Source organism: Rattus rattus, chromosome 10 (assembly GCF_011064425.1).
Source record: "Rattus rattus isolate New Zealand chromosome 10, Rrattus_CSIRO_v1, whole genome shotgun sequence".
Lineage (NCBI taxonomy): Eukaryota > Metazoa > Chordata > Mammalia > Rodentia > Muridae > Rattus > Rattus rattus.
Genome location: NC_046163.1, coordinates 41,264,141 through 41,282,207, shown reverse-complemented (window position 1 = coordinate 41,282,207; position 18,067 = coordinate 41,264,141). Strand labels below are relative to the sequence as shown.

General features: G+C 46.1%; 2 protein-coding genes across 4 annotated transcripts in view; one reads left to right on the top strand and one right to left on the bottom strand.

The window, feature by feature from the left end:
* Positions 1 to 18,067, top strand: part of C10H1orf105 (chromosome 10 C1orf105 homolog) — a 43,339-nt gene continuing 25,272 nt past the window's right edge. The window contains exons 1-3 of the mRNA XM_032915417.1: positions 1 to 204; positions 13,776 to 13,861; positions 16,442 to 16,526. Of these exons, the coding sequence (XP_032771308.1) occupies positions 184 to 204; positions 13,776 to 13,861; positions 16,442 to 16,526 (192 nt within the window). The 5' untranslated portion in view covers positions 1 to 183. The remainder of the gene's footprint in view (positions 205 to 13,775; positions 13,862 to 16,441; positions 16,527 to 18,067) is intronic.
* Positions 10,174 to 12,667, bottom strand: Pigc (phosphatidylinositol glycan anchor biosynthesis class C). 3 transcript variants are annotated; one of them, XM_032915414.1, is made up of 2 exons: positions 12,469 to 12,667; positions 10,174 to 11,556 (listed from the first exon to the last, which is right to left on the bottom strand). In XM_032915414.1, the coding sequence occupies exon 2, from the start codon at positions 11,342 to 11,344 to the stop codon at positions 10,451 to 10,453; it is 894 nt and encodes a 297-aa protein (XP_032771305.1). In that variant the 5' UTR covers positions 11,345 to 11,556; positions 12,469 to 12,667; the 3' UTR covers positions 10,174 to 10,450. The 3 variants fall into 3 exon arrangements, with proteins under 3 accessions (XP_032771305.1, XP_032771306.1, XP_032771307.1); XM_032915415.1 differs by having other exon boundaries at positions 12,555 to 12,667; XM_032915416.1 differs by lacking the exon at positions 12,469 to 12,667 and adding an exon at positions 12,330 to 12,393.

Here is an 18,067-nt window from a genome sequence, read left to right as displayed (position 1 = left end):
ATGCTGTAAAATTCTGAATCATTCAAGTGTCGGAGACAGGCATCCTGGTACTGAAAGCATGGGGGGGTCTCCCGCCTGCTTCGGTGTCTAACCAAGAGGTACCGCTACAGTCTCCTCTTGACAGCACAGAGAGGTGTCTGTGCTCTCCAGTTCCTTGCTCAAAAAGCCGAAAACGCCTGAGAGATGGAGAAGAGAGAGCTAAAGGTAGGAATAATTAGACCTTCTAAGAGTAATAGTTCTCCTGGAGCTTCACCACTAGATAAATGTATGTCAACCTCAGGAAACATAAACAGGATTTCAGTCCAACCTGGGTGAACCCATTGCTCTGGGCCCGAGTAGAGGTAAGAGATCATTAACCTCTGCCAAAGCGTGTTAATGTGTCTATACTGCTAATGGTACGTAGGTGCTTCATAAGATACACTTTCTCAACTAACTCATTAATTCTTCATTCCAACCTTCATCTTCCAATGTGGAGGGCAGGAGACAAAGAGAAGAAGGGACAGGGAACAACATATGTCCCTCCATGGCATGTCCCATGATTCTCTCCCCTACTCTTCATCACCTTCTAATAAGGCCATCAATTATAAACCTGTCTAGGATTAGCTCAAGATCCAATTGCTTCTTCAGATCCCAGCTGACATCCAGGCACAGGATTCCCACATGAGCCTGTAGGGACACTTCCTGTTCAAACCATAACTACGAGGAAAACACTGCTGTGAATGTACAGGCTAAGGCATTTTAATGAGTGTGATAGACTCCAAGGCTCCATCTTATAACTCAACAAACAAGGATGATATAGACAAGGATGGATGCTTGCCCAACTATAAATCCATTTTTGTTTTTAGATGAACCTCGCAGGGAGTTAAGATTGCTAAAAACGGAGGCCAGTAGAGATGCTATATAAACATGATCACCACGCTTCCAATCCTCACAACCCATATGAAAAAGATCCAGAACTCCAACACAATGGAAGCAGCAACAATCCCTCTGGGGCTTGCAGGCCAGCTGGTACAGCCAACGTGTAAACCCCAGATCAGTGAGAAACCGGCTTTAAAGGGTTAGAGCCAACAGGCAGCCGTGGCACATAGCTTTAATCCTGGTGCTCGGGAAGCAGAGAGGCAAGGGAATCTCTGAGTTCAAGGCCAGCCGGGTCTACAGAGCAAGTTTCAGGACAGCCAGGGATACACAGAGAAACCCTGTCTCCATCATCAACATCATCATCATCATCATCATCATCATCATAATGAGAAAAAGACAGCCTACATTGAGCCTTGGTTTCCACGTGCACATGCAGCATACACACATACAAAGCTGACTGAAAAGAAAAACAACTCTGCACTCTCCATATTTTAATTGGAGTCTGTGTGTGAAGAAACCACAGTGAACTTAGACCACTGTGCTATGAAATGCGCCCCGCATTGGAAGGGCACAGCCAGCTGCCTTCACACCATACGATCTACCTGCTATCCTCATGGACGCTGTGGCCTAAGACTGAAAGCCACCATTCCGTTTCAATATCATCAACACCTTAAGGTCAAACAAAAGTTAGGGCAATCAACAGGTGGCAGGCTGCAGGTGAGGTAAATCTATGCACTGCCACTTCCGTTGCTGCTTTTAATCACATTTCATGGTGCTTTATATCAGGTCCAGTTTTCAGCTCCAATAGCAACTTCATTGAAACCCATGCCTTTCAGTCATGACCAAATGCAAGTCAGTCATCATCCTGCCCTTGAAACGTGAAAGTCACCAAGAAGATGCTGGGAAGGGTCTGCGTGCACAGTTTAAAACGTCCCCTTTCGAACTGCCCCACACTACTGAAAGTTGATCCTTCAGGCTATTTGGCTCGGAATTTTCTTCTCCTGCATGAACGCGGTAGAAAGCAACAGAGAGCAAGTTCGAGCCAAGAGACAGTTTCTTCTGTCTGCCTTTTTCTCTTTTAAACATAAAAAGAGTATTTTAAGCTACGTACACAAAGGCTGCCTGAGGCCTCAAGGAGCTGTTTATTTGGTAATTTTAAAAGAGTGGGAGGCCCACAGAGTTCTCACTTACCAGAGTCCAAATGTGACTTGGGCCGAGAACGAGGCCACAGGCCACCCCAGGGCGGTGAGCAGCTAACCAGCTTGGGAAAGCAGAAGCAGCTTTTAAGTGGCCCCAAGAGACGATGTCTTTTTTTTTTTTTTTTTTTTCAGCCCTGGGGAAATCAGGACCAGTGTGGGCAAAGAAAACCTCAGGGCAGAAAGACCTAAGGATGCTCAGTGAAGCAAAGCGCCCACTGCTCTTCTAAGGTCCCCTTCCTTTCTTACCTCTCCACAGTGGGCTGAGAGCGCAGAGCCAGGCCTGGGGAGGGGCCTTGCACATGCTGGGCAGTCGGGAAACAGCTGCTTCGCAGCTCTAGCTCTCGCACTCCCTCACTTCACACACAAATGCACGTGGGAGGAAAGGGCGCTCTCACGTGATTGGTAACTGCTGCTGTTTCCCAATGTAAACCAACATTGATGACACCTGGGAGTTGAGGTCGCTGAGAAAAGAGCCAAAAGTACTGGCCTGGCCTAGGCACATCCGAGCAGACTTTTTGCTGGTTCCAATGTGCCACTCCCTGCCGCGAAGCTCGCCCGGTGCCCTCCCAGTGGTAGAAGGAATGTGTTTCCTCAGGCCCTGTGGTCCATCAAACCTTGCCTTTCAGCTAAGCTCTGTTCTCTTGCCAGAACCGAGGTTTCTAAAACTTTCAGAAACACTGACTGCTGCTGGGTTTTTCACAGTCCTTAGGAAGTCTTGGTGATTATCCCCAAAGGGCTCTAGTCAAAAATACATCTCACCCAGAAAACGAGCCGGCGAATCCTGTTAGTGAACCAGCATAACATCTCCTTAATACAACCTGGCACTTGACCTGCTTCAGTATGAAGAGAAGGCCCCAGAACCCAGCCCTACCCCAGCACTCCTAGCACACTGTCATGACTTTTTTTTTTTTTTTTTTCCGGAGCTGGGGACCGAACCCAGGGCCTTGCGGTTGCTAGGCAAGCGCTCTACCACTGAGCCCAACCCCCTAGCACACTGTCTACTGGAGCTAACTGATATTTCTATCAGTTGCTGTTACTCCAGTTGCTATCAGCCATCTCAGACCTCCCAGTCACCTAGGTCACCATGCACTGTAACCTCCTCAGGCTTCCGTACACTTTTTGTCCCATGAGTCTCAACGGTAATCCACCCCCATCCTGCCTCTCATTTCTATTGCGCATGGACCTCGACCTTCACCCTACCTCAGCCACTCATCCCCTAGTTTTAACCTTGTGTACCCATGGGCTTAACACTTCTCACTCCTAGCTACGTAGTGTTACTTCCTGGATCTCAACTGACTTTTTCTTCCACCCTGCAGCCTCTATCCCTCACCCTACCCTGAGCTTCATTTGACTAATCTACCACTCTGGATAAAACCAGCTCTTTACCTACTTTGTACCACGAAAGACGTAAACAAGGGCATAGAGTGGAAGCTGGCTTTATTTTAAATCCCTCGCCACCATACTGAAAGGACTTAACTGTTCTATTGCTGTGACTAAACACGATGACCAAAGCAGCTTATAAAAGAAAGTATCTCACTGGGATCTTGCTTACAGTTTCAGAGGGTTCGTCCAGGATCATCACGAGGGCAAAACATGGTAGCAGGCTGGCAGGGAGGGCTCTGTCTGAGGGATTCATTCACAGGCAGGAAGCAGGAAGCAGGAGAAGACTGACTGGGTGGGCACGAAAGGAGCTTTAGAAACCCCACCCCCCGGGGCCATGCTCTCTCAGTCCACTTCCGGAGCACTCAGCACACCAGTATAACTGGTGCAGTCTGTCCTCCCAATAGGCACGGCTGCCCCAGTGCGCTCCGCTCCTTCATCCTCTCCCTCGCTCATAACTCTCACCTGAGTCCTTCTCACCTGACTCTCTAAAAAACGGAAGCAGCTGGGAAAGAATTTCCTCGCTTCAGTTTCTGTATCCAACAGGTGTGTCCATGTACCTCCCTTCCCACTTGTTAGCGATGGATTTGGGTATCACATCCCATCTCCTCTCGCCTACTCAAGAATACTACTCTGGTAGCTGCTCCCGGTCAAGGAGCCACCCCACCTGCCAGCATTGTTGTGTTTGCTTAACTTAGCCCTCCTTTACCATACCAGGCCTCGGCTGTCCTTTGAAGCAAAACTTCCAATAAACTCCGCTGCTACACCCTCTTTCCCATTTCCAAGCCACATAAGTTGTTACTCCATCCACCCCGCTATTACTCTTTTCAAATGGGTGACCTCCTCCCATGCCAGTCCAATGGTCTGCTCTCCCTCCTTAGAGTCTGAGAGCTGGTCACCCTTTCCCACTGCAGCCACGTTCTGCCCTTGATTTCTAAGGCACGCATCCTTCTTGGTTTTCCTCTTGCCTCCCTGGTTTTGTCATCGGAAATGCCGCCATCCACATTTCACGGCTCGGGTTGCCTTCTCTTGATATCCATCGCCTGTCTCCTCCTTCCGAACTGTACTAGGTTAAGGATCTTCAAGCCCTTTCATTTATAGATGTACGCCAGGCACAAATAACAATAGCTGTCATGTAGTAAGTGCACAAAGAACATTTGTTGACCAAATAAACTCCTAAGGCAAGCATCATAAAATACTAATTGTTGGGCTCTTAAATTAAATATCTTATTAGATGTTGAGGGAAGGGAATATAGAGTACAAGGGATGGTGGGGGGTTTGAAGCATCCGAAGCAGCCATCTGCTAGTCAGCCTTTAGCCCTTGAAGCAACTCAGCTGTCAGAAAGGCAGAGTGTTGGCCTGACCTGTCAACATTGCCTCAGAAAATTGCCTGCCTCCACTCTGCTCCATTTCCTAAATTGTGAGCTGGAAACAGCCTCCCTTACAGGGCTGTTACGATAATAAAATAATATATACTCGAAATGTATAGCATAGCGACTGGAACACACAACACACTGTGTGTGTCTAAGATGGGGACATTGTTATTAATCAAGCCCCCGTTCACAATTTGCTTCCTGAGTTTATGGAGACCTCAGACTTCTTTCTTGATTTCACAAGTCAGTAAGAATTTCAACTCACAAATGCTGCTGCAAAAAGGAATACCTGTAACTTCCACAAGAGGGCACTGTGGCCCAGGCCTACTTGAAGGGTTTGAAATACTGCATAATTGTGTGACTGATGCCCTCTGCTGACCTGTTTACTTTTTCGTGTCCTTGGGCCTTTCTTTGGCTTGGAAGATGTGATGGCGTCATGTGCATCCTCATACATGCTCAGCATGAACTCTAAAACCCAGAGCTGTCAAAAGCTTTCTGAGACGTTCACAGTACTTATGAACTCCTCCAAAGCAGCAGACACAAACACACTTTCCACCAGGAGCCCTCATGATGCTGCAAACATACCTGTGCCTTCTAGCTCTCCGTGTGGTGTAACTCGACTGCAGTACAGCACAAGATTAGCAGCCTTTTGTCACCCCTGCAGCCCTGTCCCTCTCTGATACGCTCTACCCCAATGCCAAGGCCTGACACCTATGTTACTTAAGTTTTCCGTGGCTGGAAGAAAAAAAGAAATCCCCTGAGAAGATCAAGCTGAAGGAGGAATGACTTCCCTTGGACTCGGTTTCAGAGGGCGTAGCCGGTGGCTAGATGGCTCATTCGCATGGGTGAAGCAGTACGCCGTGGCAGGGAGCCCATGGAGAAACAACGCTGCTCATTTCAAGTCGCTGGGAAACAGCATCAAGCCCAACAGGCCTTCAGAGGCATACTCTCAGAGACTCAACTTACTTCCACACCGTTAGTTCCCCAAAGGTTCTAGCACTGCCCAGTAGGATCAGGCACTTGGCATGTGACCTTTGACTGACAGATAAGATCCAAACTATACCACTAGGGCCAGGTAGGCAAAAATGCTTCCTCCTCTTCCCCCTCCTCCTCCTCCTCTTCTTCCTCTTCCTCTTTTTCCCCTCTTCTTCCTCCTCTTCCTCCTCCTCCCCCTCCTCTTCTTCCTCCTCCTCCCTCTTTCTCCTCCCCTGTTCCTCCAGTCCTCCTCCCCTCCCCTTTCCCCCCTCCCCCTCTCCCTTTCCTCCTGTCTTTGCTCTCTTCCACTTGCACCACCCCTCTCCAGCCTTCCCTGTAACTTAGGACAAATGACAAGCAGCGCTAAGAAGAGCCGTGAAAAGGCAGAAGGGTGGTGGCTCATTCTGTAAACAAGTACTTGACAGGTTGAGATACAATCACAATACTATTGGACTCTTTGCCCTGGTCTTTCCTTCCCATTACAGTATTTACTTTAGAAATCTAAGTTGTTAATACACCCACACCATTTCAGTGTGCTTTAAAGTTGAGAGTGGCTAGAGAGCTGCATTTAAGTGATAAATGGTGGCCCCTGCTGGACCAGGTCAGATGAATCTTTTTCTCCTTGTGAATTCCGATCGTCACAAGCCAATGAGGCATAAGTGAGTCTTGTCATCCTAATCCCAACAGATAAGGGCTCAGAATTTCTCAGTATTATAAAACAAAGCATGACTTTTGGTTTCATTCTCCCTAAACCTTTTTAGAATCCATTTACATTGCTGGCCTATGAGATTTTCCTGGAAAGAAATGCAAAAATTCCACTAAATTTATATTTTCATTTGGTCTAAAGTCACACTGGTGCTACTTCAGCATCCATCTACTGTAAGACATAATCTAATGAACAAATGGACATTTGCTTTTACCCTCTGACTTTTTATTTCAGTGTTTGAGAAATGTTTGGCAATTCCTCTACTAGTGAACTATATTGCCCTACCTTTGGTAATGTATAGGCCATGGCCACATGTCCTATGGGTCTTCCTCCTGGGCTGAGTTCTAGTGCTTACTCCATTTTGTAGAAGGCTGCCTCCTGTCCCTTTGATTTCTATCATTTGGGTTATTCAATTTGGCATTGTGTCACCAATTTTTAATTCCTCTGTTGCCTAGTTGTGAGGTCACTAAACTGTAAAAAGCAAGCAAGCAAACAAACAAAACAAAACAGCGTCAAATACAACATCCTTCTCCATTACCCTTAGACTTTTGAGCCATCAGGCTCAGAGCACAGCATGCGGAACTCAGCCTCAGCTCAAATGTAAACCATTGATACTATCTGCGCCACGCCCTGTACTCACTAGCTAATTCATGCAGAGTTAATAAACGCACAAGTCCACTCACGCTAGAATAGCTGCAGCTATCCTGGTTTCCTACTTCCTCTTCTCTCTCTCTCCCCCACTGGTCCTCAGCCCCCCCTAATGCTGAGATGCTTTAATACACGTCCTCCTCAGTTTGTGGTGATCCACCAACCACAAAATCATTGTGTCGCTACTTCATGGCTGTAAATTTGCTACTGTTATGAATCAGAATGTAAATACCTGATATCTGATGTATGACGCCTGGGAAAAGGTCATTCGGCACCCAAGGGGTCATGGCCCACAGGTTGAGAACCACTGCTCTACATAAAGATAGCAAATTCCCCGGAAATCACCATCCATCCACTTGTTCCTCTGACCACAGCAGACTCTCCATCCAGACCTTCCTCTTTCTCCAGTATTATCATAAGCAATCTCCATGCTCGGCCTCAAAACTACAGCCTTCTTTAGACTTCACTTGTATATAAGGTTCTGTAATATTAATATACAGTGTCTTAGCTTATCTCTTTAAAGTCCCTGAGTTTGCGCCACTGAAGGCAGGGTCCTGTAACAAAAAGGACTCAGCTCTCAGCGACCTATACTCCATTTGTCCCTTGCTTCTATTCATCAGCAGGATGTAATGGGTCCCTTTGGAACACACAGCGCCATCCACTCTGGATCCTGCTTTTGGTACCCTTCCCCCCTACAGCTCCCTTAGTATCCAAACATACTGCTGTACCTTCCCCCCTTAAATTCAAGTACATCTTACAACTCCCCATCCCCCATCACTTCCACGCTAACCTTGTAGACCCACAAATACGATTGAGTACTGGGTGCCTCCAGATACCAGTGATAGAAAAGAGCCGGAGAAAACAGCAGTCATATTCACTCATCCCACCATTCTTTAAAGTGGTTCAACCTTTTGGAACATACAGCTCACTGGCATGAGTTTCCTAGAGTCGACAACTGGAAACCCATTTAGATCCGGCAACGTATTAAAATATGAAAAAATAAAGGCAAACCTCACAGCCTTTTTACACTCCCTTGTTACAACCAACTGTCATCCGTTGATGTGCATGACAGAATAACTCATGCCACACCAAGTGCCCTTGGGTTTGACAAAGCAGGGTAAGTGATCTTAGGGGACAATAACCCACTTTTTTTATCATGAAACAATCTTCATCAATAACAGTAAACATAAAAAAAATTGCCATTAGCTCAAAATCCTAGTCAAGGCATTGTGAGAAATCAGAAAGATAAAAAGCATTACTTCATAGTATGCTACCCCTTGATACTTAGAATTGGAAATTACAACAAGCAGGGGACAGTATCACTTTCACAGATGTAACCAGCTACTGGGGGAAATAACTCATCCATTTGTACCTTTGACCTCTTCAAATTTAACCCACATCCCAATTATTATGACAAATCCAATGTTCCTTATCCAATACCCTTAGGACCAAAACCATTTTTTTTATTTGAAATTTTTACGTAAAGGGTTAGCTCTAGAATAGGATCCATCCGAATACAAGGTTTACTTATTTCACATACACTTTATACACAGCATTAAGACAATTTTATATTTCTTAAATAAGTTTGCACATGAAGATTTCATGGTGTAGAATGTGGAACTTTCACCAGGCAAAGCATTGGTGCTCAATACATTTCGGAGCAGACTCTGTAGCATTTCAGATTTTGAAGTTTTGCGTTTAAGACGCTCAGCACCAACATCGTACCTGGGGTACACAGCTCATCTGCTGCAACGATTCTTCAATACTAGAGGTGAGGGCTGGAGAGATGGCTCGGTGGTGAAGAGCACTGACTGCTCTTCCAGAGGTCCTGAGTTCAATTCCCAGCAACCAGATGGTAGCTCACAACCATCTGTAATGAGATCTGATGCCCTCTTCTGGTGTGTCTGAAGACAGCTACAGTGTACTTATATATGATAAATAAATAAATCTTTAACAAAAAATACTAGGGGTTGGGGATTTAGCTCAGTGGTAGAGCACTTGCCTAGCAAGCACAAGGCCCTGGGTTCGGTCCCCAGCTCCGAAAAAAAGAAAAAAGAAGAAAAAAAAAATACTACAGGTGAAAGCTGAGAACTGCACAATGAGGGAATTCAAGACGTCACAACCTGTCCCATCTTTAGACAAGCTGGATTGCCCCCTACCAGCAACAGAGCCCGATTACTGGATCAATAGAGAGCCGACCATGACTCAAGCTCCCACTCTTTGTGTTCCTCCCCCAGATCTCTGTGACTAAATCCCCGTCACTTTCTGTCTTTGCGCTTGGACTGTATCATATGTAGTCACATCTTGCCTGCAAATGTGGCTGGCAAGCTGGATTAAATTTGAGGCCATTTACAAAGTTTATTCATATTAAGAAGAATCAGAGTCACAGCTACTGTGATACTTTCTCTGAAATGCCACAGGTATGGATCTCAAACTGAGTAGAAACAATCGTTTTCAGAGTGACATTTTGGACAGCTGACCTCACTGAGCACACTCACTTGCTCTATAGTTTCCCACACTTGCTCGTATTGCCTCTCTGGTTCTCAAAGGCTATCCTCCAAGAGTAAATCAAATGTCACCTCTGGTTTCCTAATTGCTTGAGATGAACTCTCCCTCCAGCCTCTTTCAGTATCTCTCAACATTTTGTTTCTATGACATATAACTCTCCTTGAGTACCACTTCTGTAGTATTGGACAACAAACTGGATGCCACCATCCGAGATCCTCAAATTCAGGCTCTAGATATATAAAGATGTTCCTTAGTACACAGATAAAAGGCTAAACAACTGATTGCACACATGTGCGTGTCACATGCGCGCACACTCACACACACACACATGCCTTCATATTACCTTTGTCTTATGCTCTCATAAAAATCATGAGACAGGGCCAGTGTGGTGGCTCAACTGGTAAAGGCTTGTTGTCAAAGCCTGAGTTTGATGGGTGGGCATATATACTGAACATAGACCGCCCTCTCTCTCATGCACACATACATAAGGGTTGTGGTTTTTTTTTTTTAAATAAGAGACGATGCAATAGATGTTACTCTTTTAATAAGCAGAACCCACATCACATCATTGTTAGAGGGAATAAAGGATAATAATTCATAACAGCACCAGAAAGCTTTTTAAGTCACAAGATAAGCTGAAGGGCAAACACCTTCCCCTAAACCCTTGGTTAAACTCTTCTGATCTCAGCTCTACCACCCAGATCAGCCTGCTGCTTCGAGAGTGGAACCCTGCCTTTAAATGTTACACTGGTTAGGTTCTAAGTCTTTTAACTTTTCTTAATAATGAAATGGAGGTCCCTAGGTTAGCTAAGGAACCTGGACAAGTCTTCCTTGATTTCTGCCTCATCCCAAGGCCCATGAATATTTTCCTTAAAAAGCTGCAGGTGAATGAGGTAGTAAGGGCAGAGACAGGAAATGGAAAACAGCAGAAGAGCAAAGAGTATGGCTCCCACACCACTAATGGACAAAAGACCTCCAAAAGCTGAAAAGGCAAAAAGCAGGGTGACCCCGACATAGCTTCTCGGGGTATACGCCTTCAGTTTCTTCTGTAACATGGGCCACAGTGCAAAGATCTGGATGGCAAATGTCACCATGATGAAGGCATGTAGTGACCGGGGGAGGCGTGAGGCCAGGCAAACAGAAGCAAAGATGGCCATGTTCAAGGACAGTGTGCTAGATACGATAGCAGCATTGGCACCATAATCAAAGAAGATGAGATGGCCTAACAGCATAAAGACGGACATGGCGTAAATGGTGTCAGTACTGACGGACTCTGTCAGGGTCTTTAGCACTGGTGAGAAACCGTACGTGAAAGTAATGAAGACCAGAGTACTCTTCAGGTCGGCCCACCGGGTCCGCCCACTCTTCTTCCGTCCATCACCTCCATCAATAAGATCAAATAACACATACCCAACCAAGGACGATGCCAGTCCAGTCCCAAAAAGCCACTGGGGAGCCAGAAGACCCTCGTCCATGTACCACCAGATGACTACAAAGACACAGACACTGCACAGCTGTTGTATCACCACACTGGACTCAAATACCACAGCCCAGTATTGGTATTTCCGGGCATAGATGTTTTTCCGGAGCTCCTCCAGGAACCTTTGGTCAACATAGTTATCAGGGAACGGCTGCCGCTCATATAAAACCTTCTGCCACTTGACTTCGGAGGTGTCCGCTACACGTTGAGCACACATTATCTCATCCTTTCCTGAAATCCAGGCGGGCTCAATCTCCCTCAAAGATGCCCACGGGATTCTAGTTCTTGATAAAGTTGTAGATTAAGACCTCTCTTGGAAATGCCACGCTGATAGCCTACAGAACTTTCCTTGTTTACAAAGTCTTCGGGCCAGGCTAAGCCTGCAATAGATGAGTTTGTTCTGTGAATCAGGACAACGCAACTAAATTCCTAGAAAAAGAGAGAACTGTAAATATATCAAAGCTGGGGATGTCATGGTAGGCATCAGTTACAATCAAAACAACTCTGCTTATTGAAAGCCTAAATAAATTATGTCTAGTGACATAATGAGGCACCAAACCGTCACATTTTAAATTAGAATCTTAATCATTGATATCTGCATAGCATCACTGACTCAGAATGTTAAATGTCTTATTACCTTCTTTAATTGTCACAGCCTTACAAGTTAATATCAGTCCCACTTGACCTAATAAGACATCTGGGTTTAAAAACAGAGTATTTAGGTCTGAGGGTAACAGAGTAGACCCAGACCTCCAACAAAAGTCTGGTGTCAAAAAGTCTGTGCTTCTGGTCATCCTTCGCTAAGCCAGTCTTAACTTGGGCATTCATATACCCTAAGGTGTATAATCATATTTTTGCATGATTATATTTGCAACTTATGCAAATTTATAGAAACAGAATCCATAGCTGTTACCAAGGTTCCCAAAGGCATCTGAATAAGTTATTAGTCTCATGACAACAGTAATCTGCACAAAACAGAAGGGTATGATCTCTACAGTTTTAGCCCAAACCGAGAACTCAATTCTTCTTTGTTCATTAGCTGAGCTCACCATCCTTTAAAGTGATATATCATCCTAATTAACTGAAACAGCAAAACTCTAGTGCAGGATCAAGAAAACAACCATCCCATTTTAGAATGGGAAAGTCAGAGTCAGAAACAAAAAAGTCATTCAGCAAATTTGAGAAAGAACTTCCTGCCGGACCTTCTTTATTTCATAAGAGGCCAGGATAGACCTTTACTTTAAAAGCCGGACACCCTGGGATCGGCCTTCATGCACTGGGACCTCTGGATCAGAAAGACCCGTGGTACGGAGCAGGGAAGGGTCTTAGACTACCACTCACCAAGCCGGCCTGCCCTGCCCGCCGCCGCCCCTCTCCCAGCCTTGGCTCAGCGGGAAAGGCCCGAAGCGAAGGACGCCGGAACCCACCTGCCCCAGCTCTTTAGGGGGTGTACGACCGAGAAGAGCAGCAGCCCAGCTACTTCTACATCCGGGACGCGGGGTTGGAGGGGACTACTGTGGAGGAGCACTTCCGGATTCGCACCACTGGGCGGCCAAAGCGTCCCTCCTGAGACACCGCACCGCGAGGTCGCTGCTGCCCTCTACTGGTTGCTGCTCCTGGAAATCCGCTTATAGTGGAATGCTCTTAGCCTAGGAGGCAAATCCCTCAGTGGGAAGCTGGAAAAGGGAGGAGTCGTGGGTCTGGTAGAAGAGTGCTAATAGCAAGGTGGTTGAGCATGTGTTGTCAGGCTCTCAGCCAAGGGACTCTCCAACGCATTCAAGCCCTCCTCCTATAAGTGCCAAACCAGGCTTCTGGTATGCACCAGAAGGAGAGAGAAAAAAATTCCCAGATCTCACATAGCGTTCTGTGCATTCATTTCCACAAAGGCGATGTGGTCATTAGTTTGTATTTGTCCAAAGTCAGGCGGCTAGTTGATGATTGCAAGTAGATCAAAAATATCCAAATGCGGATGGCACCAAAGCTGGATTCTTTCCTAGACTTGGCCACCTAAAAGGGATGAGGGTGGAGGGCCTGTGGGACAAGAGATTGCTGATTTCAACCGGGGTCACAGAAGTGTCCCAGGATTTATAAATAGATGGAAGCTCAAAGAACGAAAAGCATAGAGAATATTACATAGAGTGGACACAAAGGCAGAAAGCACAAGCCCATTTATTAATATTCACACTATTTGGTTTTGAATTTTGCATCTGTAAAAGAGAGAAGGCACTACTTGTTCTTGGCCACTGTGTGGAATGGCTGAAGGACTCACGTGTAAAAATGTTTTATCAATTGCTGTATCTGTCGTTGCTATTAGCTTAGTTTGGTCATTGTAATACCAGCACTAGTCAAGTGTTATTACTTTTAATATTTTGCTTTTAATTATATCTACACATGTATAGGTATGTGCTCCTAATTACAGGAGCCTATGGATGCCAGAAGAGGGTGCTGGATCCCCTGAAGCTATAGTCATAGGCAGCCATGAGCTGATATGTGGGTGCTGTGAACTAAACGTGGGCTTTTCTCGAAGAGGAAGGAGTGCTTTTAACCACTAAGGCATCTCTCTGGCCCTCTGACTCCCTTTAAGATTTATTTTTCATAAGTGTGTGTGATGAACTCTGTAAAATGATCTCTCTCCATTTCTCTTTTAGGCTTTTGTTCCAAAATTTGACAAGATTCCTTGGCTTAGTGAGGCCAGCGTGGTAAACAAGCCGCTAATACTCAGCATCCCTAGAAGGTAATTTCCCAGCTTCCGAGGAGGAAATGTGTGAGAACAAGCTCAGTGGCTGTGCTCTTAAAGGGGAGAGGCGCATGTGACCTGTTGAGAAACCAAGTTGAGTGCCCAAAAAAGAAGAAATTCCCTGGATTTCTCAGACTAAAGTTCTGCTGTGTAAGGCCTCGCTAGAATGAGAGCCTGCATGACCTTCGTCTCTGCGTGCATTATCACTCAAAACACATCCGCAGCTCACCTCCCCTGCTTTAGTTTCTAGTCTTCAAATTTTAGCTGTCAAAAGTCTAGACCTATAACATGCCATCTTCAGAGCGGCAGTTGCTGTATTTCACGTGGGGCCTCCTCAGGTTTCATGGGTCCCTCCCCTGTCACAAAGCCAATAGAGAAAATATTTCTGTTTTTGAAAACTGAGTGTGTATATGTAGGGGCATTTCAGCTTCCCCTTAAGATAATTGTGTTCTTCATTCAACACCCCCCTTAGTAATTAAATTGTCCCTGGGTGTGGTGATAAGACTTCTCCAGGGGAAAAGATAGGTTGTGAGATGATAGGGGGAAGTAAGGAATCAGGCAAGCCAGGAAGGTACAGAGACCGTTCCACAGGCTTGTCATAGACTGGCAATGGTTGCTAGAAAAAGCACACTCTTGAAGAGTTTCTTTTCCTGTTGGTAATGTCCTGCATCCTTAGGTCTGTGAGCAAATGACTACATAGGGACCTCCATACCTCAATAACACACGTTTGTCCTGTCTGCACTTTAAAACAGTTCTCAAAAAGCTGGTAGATGATTTTGTGTATTTTCAAAGCAAACATTTGAGTGCCTGTTGTTCGTGTGTGTGTGTGTGTGTGTGTGTGTGTGTGTGTGTGTGTGTGTGTGTGTGTGTTTCTGGCATGAGCAATAAACTCAGAGGTTTGCTTAGGAAGTAACAAAGTAATAAACCCATTAAGAGTTGATAATACCTCAAGAATCATCACAAGTAATGATAACTTAGCATCTTTTAAATTCGGCTTAGGTCATAAGCTCACATGCTGGTGGCAGTCAGATGGAAGTCACACTGATAAGGTTAGTCAGATGGAGGTAGCAGTGAATAGGAGAACTGACCAAAGATGACACTCCCTCTGCCTGAGTCACTGTTGCCTCAGGTGTCTGATTCCGGGGCCAAATATGCTCAGTCTTCTAATTAGAAATATGGAAATTTCAGGTGCTTGAGCTAACCACCAGCATCGCAGAGTACTCTCTGCCCATTCGATGTGCCTCTGAGCCCAGGGCAGAGCACCCTACGCATGTTCCTCCTGCCTCCATCTCCCCTGTTCTCTGTCCAATCCTTTGGTGAAAGGTAGCAGGTAGAGAGCAGAGCAGAGCTTGAGAAAGGCAGGCTTAGCGCTCAACTGGTCGGTCATGGTGCCTGTTCTTTCAGAGTCAAGATCAGGGTTATCAGGGACACTGGTTTATCTGCAGCATCTGGAAAGGGATGCAGTAACATACACACACATACACACACACACACACACACACACACACACACACACACACACACACACACACACCGCCACAGGAAGTGACATGTAAGTGCCTGTACGACACTTCCAGAAAGAAGCACTCTCCAAGCTTGGCCCAACTGTGCTGAAACCATGCCTGTTAGTGAGAGGTTAGAAGCAGGAATAAGCTAGCCTTCTTGCCTTTTCCGGTCGGTTTTGGGATAATAAAATCTGAGGCAGCCCGTTCCCATAACAGAGAAGCTTGGAAAGGAATTCACATCAGACTATCTCCCCAGCTTCCTAGGCCCCAAGGAAGTGACAAGAGAATTGAAACAATAAATCCTTCATGAACACCACACTCCTTTCCCAGGAACAATGGACAATGAAATCCCTTCTAACTAAAGCGGAGAGGTGTTCTTGGCAGAAGATCAGCATTCCATGTTTCCATCCCTTGAACAGCAGGGACATGCTCGAGTGTCTCACTGCCCCTACCCCGAGGCCTCAGCCCCTCATTCTTTAACTAAATGAACTTCAGTGGGAGGCTGGGTTCTCCTGTGGAGACAACCGGGGGAAATGTTCCAGTGAAGTATGTTCTGTGTGGGAGGACAGAGGTGAGTTGTTTCAGTGTGCAAAGGCATAAAGTCTAGGAAATCCAGCCAGGCACAAAAGGACGGGTTCTTGGTCCGTGTTAAAGCATCAGGTGCTTTGAAGAAGAAACCCAAGGAGCACTTTCTTCTGTGCACTTGTGCGTTCAGGGGCAGCCCTTTCCCTTGACCGATCAGCACAGTATCTCATCCAGAACTCTCGTTGGTTAGTTGAAAGAAAGAGAGAGAGAGACAGACAGACAGAGAGAGAGAGAGAGACAGAGACAGAGACAGAGACAGAGACAGAGAGACAGAGACAGAGAGACAGAGAGAGAGACAGAGAGAGAGAAGAGAGAAAGGGACGAGAGACGCCCAGGTGGCCTAAGAGGGAACATCACCACAAGTCTGAGTGTGCAGGGCTGGAGCAGGAGGCAGTGCGGGTGCCCCAGGCCTTCCCTGGAACAGCTGGGGCCTGGCTCTCCCAGCCCAGGACTGCGATTCTAACTTCCCTTTGCATTGATTGCCTAGGTACCGCTCCTCCATTGTTCTGACTTCATACAAGAAGGATATGTATTTGCCACACTTGCTTGAAGATTCAGACTTCATATCCAAGGTACTCAGAAAGTTTTCCTTGAACCCAGCTCTTTAGTCTCTTGCTTCAAGAGCGTAGGGTGTTTTGTAGACATTATATCTTTTTCCTTTATTCTTAGTAGAGAATGGAGATGTATTTCCTAACCCCTTAAGGTGAGTCCATGACTGGCACGGCATCATTGTTCAGTGAATATTTATTTGTTCAATTAAATAAATTTGTATCACCACACATAAAACCAGGCTTTATTTGTCCTTACTGTGACTCAAGTATTTTAGTGCCCCAGTGTATCATCATTAAAACTAAACAATGTTAAAAATAACAGAAGGAGGAAACAGACACTAATTTTGGAAGGGTCTGTCAGAGCCCTTCAGAGATAGCTTCTTAGCTTTTAGCTGGATGGGTTCTCATTTCCAGAGACATTAAAACCAGCTTCTTCCTCAACCCCGTGGATTACTTATGTCTTCTACAAACAAATCCCCACTCCTGTGGAAACTTCCATTTAAAATCCACTCTTCCCATCCAGCTCACAGAAATCCAATACAACTGGGGGGCCCTGGAGGCACTGTGTGGCACTTGGGCATCTAGGCTAAGGTGCTTAAGCTGTTAGCACTTGTGCAGGGAGGGAAGGGAAGGACACACCAGTGATACTTGTGGTACTGGAAACTGTTGCAAGGCAGTGCCTGAAGGAGAGTTCCCACAGCACTTGGCCCAGTGCCCAGCACATAGCACTCAGTTACTATAAGCGGCAATTATTAGGAGCCTGCACGCCCCCTTTCCATGTATTCTAACACACTGCAGAAATGAGCAGTTCAGGTGCAGCCCACACAAACAGAGCACGGGCAAGCTGGATGGAACAAGACCGGTGATAACCACAGAAACATCAGAGACTGCGGCAAAGTACTTGAGAGGACTGGAGGGAGAGTCGTTACAGGTGGGGGAGGGGTGGGAATCGAGGGAAGAAGTGGCACCTGCTTGGCTTGAAGGTAACACCGATAATCCAGAGCCAGTTTAGAGAAAGAGCAAAAAGAGACTCAGGCAAAGGAAGGGATACCAGTCAAGACATGAAACCTGAAAGTGCAGGAAAGGCTTGAAGAATATCCAAAGGTCAGAGCCCATAAAGCCAAGAATGGTGAGCAGACATACCACTTTCAGCACGGGGTGTCAGGGGCCAAGGGTGCTAAGTGTCACCACATTAGTCTCCCTCACAGCCTGAAGAAGCAAGTTTGCGTAGGAGGCTACCATGACCACACTGGGTGACCGGGAGAAGGAAAACTGGCCACAGAGGCAAGAAGCTCTCAGTCACTGAATATCTAAACTATTTAGACAAGCCCTCCTCTGCTGCCAAATGTCAGCCACAGACGGTCCTCTGACGATGTGCGCTGGGTGTCAGTGCACCTTTGCACATAGACACTAAAACAACAGTCTCCAGTCAGAAAGACTGTTTAGAACCCTTCCTCTTGTAGCGCCTAGCTTTTTATGACTGCAGTACCAGCGCCTGGCCACTAGATAGCAGTTAGGAGCAGCAGCTTCCAGAGGCCTGGCCAGTCATGGGTGTGAGAGAC

Excerpts from the sequence above, each read along its gene's own strand:
- Pigc (XM_032915414.1), bottom strand. The coding sequence starts at position 11,344 with ATGTGTGCTCAACGTGTAGCGGACACCTCCGAAGTCAAGTGGCAGAAG.